The 12,092-nt window shown below is 39.5% G+C and overlaps 1 protein-coding gene across 3 annotated transcripts in view; it reads right to left on the bottom strand.

The window, feature by feature from the left end:
- Positions 1-12,092, bottom strand: part of JAK1 (Janus kinase 1) — a 62,568-nt gene that overhangs the window by 13,652 nt on the left and 36,824 nt on the right. For 2 of the 3 annotated variants that reach the window (XM_040610630.1, XM_040610629.1), the window contains exons 5-11: positions 8,252-8,405; positions 6,162-6,325; positions 5,248-5,587; positions 3,580-3,756; positions 2,688-2,845; positions 1,855-1,978; positions 175-364 (exon numbers count right to left, since the gene is read on the bottom strand). In XM_040610630.1, the coding sequence (XP_040466564.1) occupies positions 175-364; positions 1,855-1,978; positions 2,688-2,845; positions 3,580-3,756; positions 5,248-5,587; positions 6,162-6,325; positions 8,252-8,405 (1,307 nt within the window). The remainder of the gene's footprint in view (positions 1-174; positions 365-1,854; positions 1,979-2,687; positions 2,846-3,579; positions 3,757-5,247; positions 5,588-6,161; positions 6,326-8,251; positions 8,406-12,092) is intronic. The other variant, XM_040610631.1, reaches the window with a different exon arrangement.

The raw sequence follows: 12,092 nt of genomic DNA on the forward strand, positions 1-12,092 counted from the left end.
TTGACCAGAGTCCTCCTCCACAGAGAAGGTAGAAACTTTAAATAGCATTTTTTAAGAGAAAATAAGAGCTTCACACAAGAATACAGAACAAAAGACACTGAGTATGCCCCCTATTTCTGAAGTTTGTTTCCTTTTGACAACAAAGTTCGTTGCCTTTCTTTAAAGACAGTCTACCTCTCGGTTTTGGTTGGCAGCACCTCTTCAGGGTAAAGCTTATGTTGTCTGTCCGAAGTATTTGTCCTTTCAGGTTATCCATCAGTTCTTTTAAGGATGAGAAGGACTTGTTTGAGCCATGTAGGGAGTACCCATCTTTCTTCACTTCAATCTGGAAGTTCTTGTACTGGACTGAATTATTTATCATCTGCTATTAGGGGGGAGAGAGGAAAAAAAGAAAGCAAAATATAATCATTAAAGTCAAAGAAGGTTTGTAAAGCCCTAAAAGCTCCCCAAAAGCCTTCGAAATTACATGTAGGACTGGCTAACCATTGCTCCTAAGCCAGGGACCTCTAATCAAACTCCAACAAAGTAGAAAAAGGCCCTAAAATCCCTATAATCTTCAGTCCCAGGAAGGCTCATAATAACAGAGTGGAAGAGCAGCAACACAAAAATGCAATCATCTAACAAGTCCAAATTTTCGCTCCTGTGTTTTGCAGAGCCTCAGAGTATGTGGAAGCCCTGGCTCTTCAGAAGGAATTTTCTCTTCACTTGGTTAAGAATTGCAGAATCTGGACCACAGTTTCAAAATCTCAACTTTAAAAATAGCAAAACTCCCTTTCACAACCCAGATTGTTCAACAAGTGAAACAAAATTTCAGGCAGTTGTTCAGACCCTCCAGTTTCCTTCAAAGGTATTGGGGAAGAACGACTGAACTTTTGTACTTACCTGCCTCAAGCCTATGCCCTTCCAAGGTCTATCCTCTACACCTGCTTCCTCAGCTCTACCATACTGCAGCTTCGTGCCACCTTTCCCTTTCCTCTCTAAGCCTTGCAGTGAGGTTGAATGTCTTCCAAGACATAACTAATTTCTTGTTTCAATGCCTCACTTATCCTGTTAGAAGACAGTGTTTATCATCTAGTGTTTCTAGAAAATGTCTACAGAAGATGAACCCCATATCAAATACCGCTTTGTGACCTCATTGATTCTAGTAATGTTTTTTCTTCCTAAGGCAAGAAAAGCAGTCTATATGAGTTTATGCTATTCTTCTTCTTGTGCGTACACTTTAAATGTTTTCCCAAAACCAGCAAGTCAGCTGCAGACTTCCAGCTGAGGTCAGTAAAATTCAAACTTCTGTGCAGTTCACACGTTCTTCTTTTCTACTTCTAACCATTACCATCTGGTTCCCTCACCTATCCTACCTCATGAGCTTTTGCTTATCACTCATCTTTCAAGAAGTATGTTCCACCAGCTAACTGTGTACATATCTCCTTCTGTGGTGCTCTACACGTAAAGGCAACTGTTCTCATGCACTACTCTTTTAGAGTGTGTCAGTAGAAATACATTCATATAATTAAATCCATGTTCAAAAAACATTATGTAAGCTGCAGTGACAAATGCTGTATGTCATTCTCACACCATATGAGTTTAAAATGCCTTATTTCAATCATGTTCACACACAGTTTTATCACCACAAATGGAAAATTTCTGGGTGTAATGAATCATATTTGTGGAGACAGCACAAGGGTCTGGGGAAAACAAAGCTATGAGTAGAATTATCTACCCTCTGCTGCATCAGCTATCAAACAAAGATAAGGGTGACTACCCTAAAGAACATAAATATATCAACATGGATTACAGGGAGCTGCCAGTCTTTAGCTTATTATCAGATTACTGCTGGGAATACCACACGTGACATACCTCTGAGCCTTCAACACAAGTCACTGTCATAAGAATGTGGTTAAAGTTCGTGCAGCTCCATCTCAACACATACATTCCTGCTTCGTTCCCTTCCTGTCGCAGTTTGTTGATGGCATATTCCGTGCTGAAAGAGTCAACGTACAAATGAGGAAAATAACAAACAAGGAGTTGCATCCAAAATCCATTATTAGTAAATACACAGGAGAGCAATCCTATATTTGGAACAAAAATGTATAACCGCAACTTAGAAATATTTATATTATTATTAAAACATGATTCAATTGTGTGCATTACGCACGCCTGCATTTAGCTGCACGGAGCAAGGGAAGATTTATTAAGCTCTTAGCACGTTTAATGGGGAAATTCCACATCCAGCACAGTGCACACACAGGCTCTCGGTTTTCTGTATGTTGCATATTCAAACTTCAAAGAAAAAGTCAAAAAAGTGAGCAGAAGAGAAAATAATTGCTTTAGCTATTAAAAAAAAAAAGGAACGGCTTTTTGTTTGTCCATCCAAGTATTCCCAGGGTCAAAGTAGACACAGTCCAACTCTGTTTACCTAAAATATTCCCATCTGTTCAACTGACAATGATCTCTACAGCTATTAGTGAAGTGAGCCTCAAAATACTCCTAGAGTGAGGAAACATTGGTCTTGTAGAGGAGTTGACACGGAGAGAAACAGGGATATTCTTCCCATATAATCCTTAGAAAAGTTAGAGTTGTTTTATAACCTTTTGGTAACTGACGGCCTTCCAAATGTCAGATTTCCTCAATGGATTCACAATGCAGCAGTAATTATTCAAGTGGAGAAAAAAATCAAACATTTTACTAACCAAATAGGTCCATGGCATCCATTTTTTATGTTGTGCTCAATCAGTGGGGGAGCCACATCTGTGCAGAGGTAATGGTGGGCATCTGCTGTAAGTCTGAAGTATCCATCTATCAACGATGCAAACGACAGGGCCTCATCATGTGAAGACAGTTTTAATTCCTACAACAAAAAGATATTTTAGTGAAGAATTCTTACGGTTCTGTTAAAACATTTCAGGAGTGTCTCAATATCCAGCAATTTTTGCATAAAGTGGCTAAAAAATTGCCCAGAAACCTATGACAGAAACCCATACATACTTAAGGAGTCAACACTGACCATTTGCTATCCTCTCTGCTCATTACTGGCCAGAAACTTTCACTCTCCAGCATGACATGTTCTGCTGTAATCTTCCGTGAGGTCTGAAAGGCCAACTCTTGTGCCAGCCTTTGTGAAACACGACAAGTTCAGGACTGGGGCAGACACATTGGACTTGAAGCCAATGTCACTCTGGCAGCTCCTTTTCAAACGCTAACAGCTGGCAGCCCACAGGAAGAAAAATCACTTAGGACACTTAAAATTGGGTATCTATAAACGGACCCTTCTCTCCTTCCCTCCCAGCTCCTCTCTGCCATCTGTGTTGAGCTCCTCTTTCTTGATACTGCTTTTGGCTATCCAAGCTGTGCAGAGGAAGGCCACATGCAGGAACAAGCATAGGGAATCAGCTGAGCTCACTAACTTTCTGCTCTTCTAACCAGGACTTTTGCATCTGTACAGTGCTGAGGACAGCATATTGAACTGTTATTGAAGAGTCTCATCAAAAAACATGCCTCAAGGAGGTTGTCACCTGTTGCCCAACAACACTGTGTCATTACAGCTTCCCATGAGAGGAAAAACTATCCAGGTTTAGTTCTTACCATCCTTTTGTTATCCTGCTTGTTAATGCTAACTGTAGACTCTTCCTTGATGACAATGTGGGTGATTTCAGGAAAATAGGAAAAATTGTTCCATGAGTCTTGAATTTTGTGTTTTTCTTCCTCCTTTTTGGTCTTGCCATCAGATTTTTTCTTCTTCTCTTTCTCCATCTGTACAGACTGGAAATATATTTTGGATAAAAGTACAGTAATAAAAACGTATCTTAATGAAAATTCACAACAAATTACTCTTCCACACGTATTTAATTCTTGAATGCTTTTCGCACCGCATTATGAATTCATTTACATGTTCCATATATCTGTGTTGCAAGGATATACTTCTATCAAGAATTGTCCACAATACAGTTTTCATGAGGATGAAGGCAAGAAGCCATAAGCTAGCTGACTTACCTCTCTCTTGGTATGCTAGGAATAATTTTAGTAGCAGTACAGAGCTGAAAGTTCTACTAAAATTTCTAAATCATATACTTGAAATACCCTTTCAGAGCTCAGCCCAAATGCAAGAGCCACGTTCTTCTCACACTGCATGCCTGAACTGCCAGCAGCAGATGAAATTCAGCAGGCAGGCCACAATGAAGCTGATCATCTTACAGGTCAAAAATTATTGAAAATTATTAGCAACTACTTATTTAAAAAGGATAAATGTTCAGGCTGATCAAAGCTTCCTGCTAGTCACAGGAAAGCTCATGTTGAGAAGAAAGTCTTTGGTTTAGGCATTTAAATAAATACAATCTATAAAGCAGCAGAAACAGGAGCCTTAGAAGAAACAGGCTGCACTTCTTGCAAGCTTTTCTGCTCAAATATAAGTTCCTCCTTCCCTCCTCCCCGTTAATGTTATCATTTAGATCAGAAAATCTCCATCAGAGATAGACAGTTAGGTTGAGATAGATCGTTAGGTTACATCTAAATAGAACGAAACAAACTACTTTCCATGTTACAGAAGACAGTTATCAGTAGGTTCTTATCACTATCGGGAACTGAGGCAAGCAAAAGGAGGTCTGTTTGTTTAAGTATTGTATGTGGAGAAAAACTGTAGAATATGGCATAACCCCTTCAAACCTAGAACACATTTAATGTTTATGTACACAAAGTACAGAAGAGATTATGCAAAGTGAGTTCAATTAGCAGCACTGAAACAAGGAACAACTAAAGTATCACTGATGGGGGAAAGCTTAGCTTTAATGTCACTATATTTTAATTTATTCATGACAAGTCTACAGGGATGAGCAAACAGAGCACCTGGGGTGCCATATACAGAAAAAGCATTAACAGACTTTGATATCAAGAGAGGGCACCAAACCATAAGGGTCTCCACAGACATTTCTCTTTAAAGACTTGTGTCTGGTCTGCAGATACAGTACAGTCTTTAATTTTCCTGTTAAACCACAGAGGTTGTGCAGTGTCCATCCTTGGAAGTTTTCAAGACCAGAATGGATAAAGCCCCGAGCAACCTGGTCTGATCTCAAGCTAACCCTGAAGAGGGGCTTGAACTGCACACCTACTGAAGTCCCTTCTAACCTGCACAATCCTACAATCCTATGAAAGAAGTCCTCTCAATAAAAAGCTGATCTGCAGTGTCTGAAGATCATTTTTAAACAGTTATGCCCCCTAAAACAATCCTCTAATTCCCACTTATCAAGGGATACTTACATTTGGCTTGAGCCTCCACTGAATCCCATTGTTTCCTGTTACGATGACTTCGTATCGTGGAAGGATCTCATTGTCTCCGCAATTACATCTATTTATTTCATTCTCAGATGAAATCTGCAAAGATGAAGTCTCAAAAATTTCTGCTCCATAATGTTTAGTCAAGGTCTCCATTGTTGATAAGTATTTAACTTTCAGATCACGTGGAGATACGCTGTCACAAATGGTTTTGTTGTTAAACTCTTTAAGGAAATGCTTGAAAACATTATTTATCCGAATCCTGGTTAAAAAATTCCTCTGTCTGATAGTCTTGTTCAAAGTTTCAGGAATATAATGCTTGTAGCTAGAAGGAAAAACAATGCTATTGGTTAATACTGTCGTCTTCTAAACTTTTAACTCTCTAAAATGTGCAACTGCCTTATTTTAGGAGTTACAGAGAACAAGGTGCAGTTGGTACTGTAACAGGGGGTTACAGCATTAATAGCCAATAGGAATTCAAATAATAACCTTAACTGAAAGCTTTTTAGTCAGATGGATATAGCCCACTCAAATCCATAACACAATTTATTCTAACAGTATTCTCATGAGGTTGCCACTTAACAACACTGCCGTTTCTGAACCTGCTAACCCAGAACCCAGAATTCCCAGCAAGCCAACTATTCCCAGGTAGCCAACACATCAGTATGCTGCATGCACTAGCTGCACAGATTTCAAACACACTCCAGATGAGAAAAAAAAAAATCCAGTTTTCTAAGACATATCCCTATTGACAAGATTAGGAAGACCCACTTAGCAACAGTGGTGTTGGAGCTTGTAACTCCTGTGCAGTCAGACCCTGGAAGGCAAAATGCTTAAAATCCTTTCTGGAAGAGAAGCACAGCAGACCCAACAGAGACAAAGAAGTTATCCCAGCTCACCTGATATCTTTGGGAAGCTCAGGAAGCTTCAGTTTTTTCTTGATGGCATAGTGAGAGATTGCAAGGACAGCCATCCCCAGACATTCATTTTCAATTTCATGAACCTCTTGATCATTTTTAGGATCACGGATTGGTGCCAGGCCTTTCACTAGGTCATACTGACCCTTCATAGGAAGCAAAAAAAAGAAAGCTACCAGATTTGGTACCTGTCTTTGATCATCTACAAGCAAGCAATATGTCACAACATCACAGCTCTCTTTGAGCAAGAGTCACCCAAAACTGTAAGCCAGGACAGGATGGGGTAGAAGGAAAGAGCTGTGCAATTGATGCAGTCTTCCCATAGGCCAGTGAAACAGCAACACAGGCAAGTGCTACTCACCCCAAAACCCTGCCTATTTGAGAAGAAACACCAGCACTTTGGTTTTGAAGTGACAGTTTGTGGAACAGCTGGAATCACCATGTGGATCATCACAGCATATCCACCCCACATGCAGTCCACAGCATGGTGGCTTTCACAAAGAACGTGTATAGACACACAGGCAGAACACCAGCGCTGCTCAGACTCTTTCAAAACCCCCTGTCCCCTTCTTTTATATACTAGCCCATCAAAAATTCAATTTTTTTTTGTAATTAACTAAAGAAAGCACCACCCTTGTCCCCGTCTAGCACATCATGATTTTTTTTTCTAGTACTCAACAAATACTCCGTGCCTCTGCTTTATCTTTGTCCTTCATCGCCTGGTGTCTCTATGAACCTCATGCACTCAGTCTCTAAGCCACATCTCAAAGCCAAGATTGCAAACTCTGTGGCAGCCGCCTTGCTCTGGGACAGTCCAAAAAATATTTGGTTACCAAAGAGCAAAGACATTTCTGTTGCCTTATATTACCATTAGCATTGTCTGTCTGGCCTTTTTTTAAAATGTTATTACCCAGAAGTAAAATTCTACTTAACACAGTATTGTCTGACAATACCCATTAGGGTCCCTACTCATCCCACAAGTTGAAATATGTTTTCATTCTTTTTGCTGACACTCAAAAAAAGGAGAAAGAAAAAAAAAAAAGAAGAAAAGGACAAAACCCAGTTTTGCAGCATGTTTTCAAATAGCGATTTTGCAAAGTTGCATATATGTACATACATATGAATGGGAATGTTCATACAAAAAAAGGTGTAAGTCAGTTTGGTTATACAGAATAAAAGATTTGCTTCTTTTACTGCTTTAAAATGCAGGTGGTACCATTAAAATGCACACATAGCTGTAGCTAATTTGGTATTTTCTTTTATTCTGGTTTCACAACAAAACAACAAAGATTCAGTGAAGCACCTTCATGCTATCTCTTTTCCTGAGGGACACAACCATATTTCAAAGTCTTAAAATTCTGCAGTAATTATACTCAGAATTAAAAGTAAACAAGTTTTCCTCCAATGCATTTAATTTGCTCATTTCACAAGCCTTCATCAACTTCAACCTTCCCACTTCTTTGGTGAAACTACACAGTTTGGAGTTTGCAAAATCACGGACAAACTTTTTTGTCCAAGAGCACAAGCCTTCTGAAATAGGGATCCTGCCTACTTGCCACATCCAGCGTGCTGCCTGTACTGCCACCAAGAGGGAGGCACAACAGAAGGAAAGAAAAACTGCACGTAAGCTGACTGTGTGACAGGGGTATTATCAGTCAATGCTTTTACACCACACAGTAAAAAAGACTCATTAAAAGGACACCATATTGTCAGTTTTAATACTGCTGCTGCTCCTCTCCATAGGGCTACAGATATCAAAGTTGTGTGCAAATGTTTGGCAAAAGAAGATAGCATTTATATCTAAAAATAGTTGATATTAAAAGAAAGTACACCATAAAAATGTAGCCCTTTTTGGATTGTGAGACATAGTTTCTTCACACGTTCTGCATATAGGTAGGTTGCTCTTCACATAGCCAATTCTCTTCTCTCCACCACGCAGGAGTATGAAGAAATCACTTATCAATTACTAACAGGTAAGGTTGCACGTACTTTAGAAGTTTGATAATAGGTCTTTAAAGCCACTTCTACTGGATCAAATAGTTTTTGTGTGATGCTTGCAAGCAACCTCTTACCTGTGCAAAGATGTATTCTAATGAGTTTGCATCAAGTATAGGAGTTCCTTCTGGTGCCGGCTTCTTCTCATAAGAGTTCTTTGCTTTCCTTGGGGAATGCCTCCACACTGAGGGTTCATTTTCACTAGTCCCATGCCAGTTTGTAAAGTAGTACCTTACAAGAAAAGAGGAATAAACTTTAAAAACTTTTGGGGAAATCCTCTGTTTCGATTAGATACATATTTTAACCTTCTAAAAGAAAATCAGTTAAAAGTTGAAACCCATCAGTCCCTGAGGCTGCAGCTTGCACATGGTCTGCTGCTGAAAGAAACCACATGCCTGGCCTGAGGAATTGAGGGAAAATGGTGTATTAGTCAAAGGTCTTCAGCGTTTCCACTCAACAGTATCTCACACTCTTAACTCACAGTTCACACCTGACTGCCTGTTGCATCCCTGCACAGCCCACCAAACAAGAAGCCACCACTCAGATGACAATTAGATTTCCATCACCCCTGACACTGCTTGAGCAGTATGAGACTGTAATGCTTCTACCGTGCGATGACTGGCATTTGCATTCCAAGATAAAATGACTCATCTGAAGGGCTAGCAAGACTTCAGGCCTCCTCTTCTATCGGCACCAAAGCAATGTGCAGGGCAGAACTGCCATGAGTACCTCCCCCACAGCTGGAGCAGGAAGCAGCACGATGCCTCGCTCCCTGGAATGTCTGCTTCCCTCTGGTTTTGGATGGAGCTGGTGAAAAAAGCACTAATTCAAATCATCTGGTCTTCAAGGGACACAGTTGATCTTCTGTGTATATTGCAAACAAGCTTTTTAGCCACATCTGTATGCAAGGCTATTTAACTGAAAAGCTGCTAAAGGAGTTGGCATCTGCTGAAAAGAATTGAAATTTTGGAGCCTCTCTTTGCACCTTTTGAGGAATCTTTGCCTAAATTATTATGGAAATTTGTGTTTATCTGGGTTCTATTAACATTCTAAATAAAGTTTAGTTAAATCTGGTTTGAATCAATGTGCCTTCTGCAAAGGTTCATGCCTTGCATGTGATCATGTACTACTTACAATTAAAAGGCCACAGCAGAGCAGACCTACCCAACTGCTAAGTAGAAATGACTTCTATAAGAATACGTCCATCTAATTCCAGAGGAGCATTCAGCACCAGCAAGAGCAAACCATGCACACACACGTGTGTGTGTGTGTGTCTGTGTCTCTCTGCATTAATACAAAGGGAGATGTAAAATCAATGCTTACAAACATTATGGTGCAGGACAACCCGCATGCAAACGTGTGTGTTTTAAAGTTATGTGACTATCTTTGTGATTTGACTCTGAACAGAATATGAGTTCATGGATTAAACCCCAGTTCTGCAGTGGTTGAGGCTGGTGTGTATCAGCCTCAGTCCAGAGTCAGGGTCTTCAAAAGCAAAGCAAAATTGGCACTTTTACTTCAGCATCATGTCTTTTAATCACACGTAGTTATCTGCACAGTAAGTTGACCATTCAACTGAAGAATTACGTATCAAATTATACTTTAAGAGGTGAGACTTTCTGTACTGTGTTTCTGTACATCTTTTCTTTTTGGTAAGTTGTTTTTAAGTCCCCCAAAAGCACATGTCTATAGCGTGAGTAGGAACACCAACACACAACTACACCAAAAATTCCTGACAAGTACTGTAAGGTAATGCAGAACTCCTTTGGTTGAAGCATGAAAAGCAGAGCAAAGCAAATCCTTCTGCCTCCAGGAAATACCTTGTTTTCATATGCTACTTTATAAAAATGAGTAATAATTAATACCTCACATTCTTTTGTTATTTCCTGAAAAGAATTATGGGCAAGGCATTGCGTATTGTTTGTAACTGAGAGGAGAATTTACTCCTTCCCCGTTTAAACCACATCAATTAAGACAACACTTAAAATTTACAATAAAAATTGTTTGAGGAACCATATAAATAAAGGACAGTCTCTGCCTTGAACAGACTGATGGACTTGTGACAAGGGGGAGACAGATTATTACTATTCCATTTTCACAAACAGAAACAGGAGCACAAGCTTTCCAATTCAGAAGTCCTGCAAACGGGCTGGAGACTGAGGGCTCCTGTGTTTCAGGAGCATGACCTACTCCTCCTCCTTTAGAGCATTTTAGCCCAGGGAGGCACCTGCAGCATGGGTGAGAGACAGTCAGAGGGATTTTGGGAGTCAGCCCGAGCGGGTCACCCCCAGGAAGGAGCAGCTTTGCACTTCACCAGTTCAATCTGGCCAAGGAGTGGTGGAAATGCTGGAGGGGGACCTGCTGTTCTCTTTCACCTACAGCAGCTGTGATCATCCCTCTTACCAGAGCTTTCAGAAACATTTCTTTGGGTCCTTTCTCCACACCAAGAAACACTGCTACCTCTGACTTAAACACAATGCAGCTATGGAACAGTTAAACTCCTCGTCCACCAGCTGGTGTGCTAATTAGACCAGAGCATTACAAAATATTGTGGTTTCGTATGTTGTAGACTTTTTTTTTTTTTTAAGCTTGAGGTAAATGAAAGAAATACAGTGCTAGTTAAAAAGTTTCTTGAGAAAACGAAGTCCTTTTAAAATATTACCAAAGTACAGCAGCTGGCACAGATTTGATGGGGGCAGGAGGAAGACAGGAAGTCCACACAATCAGAAACCAAATCTAAAGCTTTCAGCAGTGGGAGAGAAACCAATCATCTAAAAACATTTGAAACTACTCAGTCACATACCTTCATTTTATATATATTATTTCAATAGGACACGACTAAATCAAATCTATCAATGTAATGAAATTTCAAACATAAGGTTGTCCACATAAAAATGATTTAGTCTCTAAATCGCTAGATACAGTCTAATACACTGCACTACTGAATAAGCTCAGAGCATTTTCCTTTTTCAAGAGGAATTCTGCTCTTGCAGAGCTCAGAATAAACAATAGTCATTTAGAGAACAATTTCACAATCCAGTATTGCTCATGATTTTACAGTGCTCTGCCCTGCTCTCTAGTTCAGATGCCCAAGCCAAGATACACAACAGATCAGAAATGAAAGAAAGGAAAATACCACTTCATCAATACATGACAGTATTCTTAGGGAGATGGGAATCTTTAGATTTTAGTGCTTAACTCATATAGGCTCTTCATAAGTGCATGTGAAATTATTTTAAATACATATTCTTGGCCCAAAGTTTGCCAGTTTTACATGGATGAAGTACATCAGACAAAAGAGACATCCTTGCCAAACTTTAAATCCCAACTCCAAAGCTCAAAAAAATAAACCACCAAAACTTTTGAAATAGGGAAAGCAGAGCATTTTCCATAGCTTCATTCTATAAAATGGTAGAATAGAAAAATTTCCAGAAAATAAAGTTCAACATCAATTTTGCCTATATACCTATCAGCTGATAAGAGTTACAAATAGTCAAAGAAGGATTATAAGGGGGAGTTCTTCAAGCAGTTTTAAAGAAGGTGGCATTTACCCACTATGCAGGTAAGATGCAGTAGGAATAAAAGAGTACCTGGAGAGAGCTCTCACCATTCACCCAAAGCAGAAACATATGGACACCAAACACAGCAGAAATTATTTTTTAAGAATTGAGATAAAACCGGTATCATACTTCTAATTAGATAAATTAAATTCCCACAACTACACTTTTAAAATACCACTTTCTTTTTACTGAAAAAAAGCAGACCACATCAAAGAATTTCAGTATCAGGGGAAAACACCCCAGACTCACATTATAACAAGAAATTTTATTATTATCCAGTATATGGTTAATCTGACCGATCTCTTAAAGCAAGAAAGGGCACTGAATGCTCTGTAAGAGGCCATCAGAGTCCTCAGAG

This window comes from Falco naumanni, chromosome 11 (genome assembly GCF_017639655.2).
Source record: "Falco naumanni isolate bFalNau1 chromosome 11, bFalNau1.pat, whole genome shotgun sequence".
NCBI classification, from domain to species: Eukaryota; Metazoa; Chordata; class Aves; order Falconiformes; family Falconidae; genus Falco; species Falco naumanni.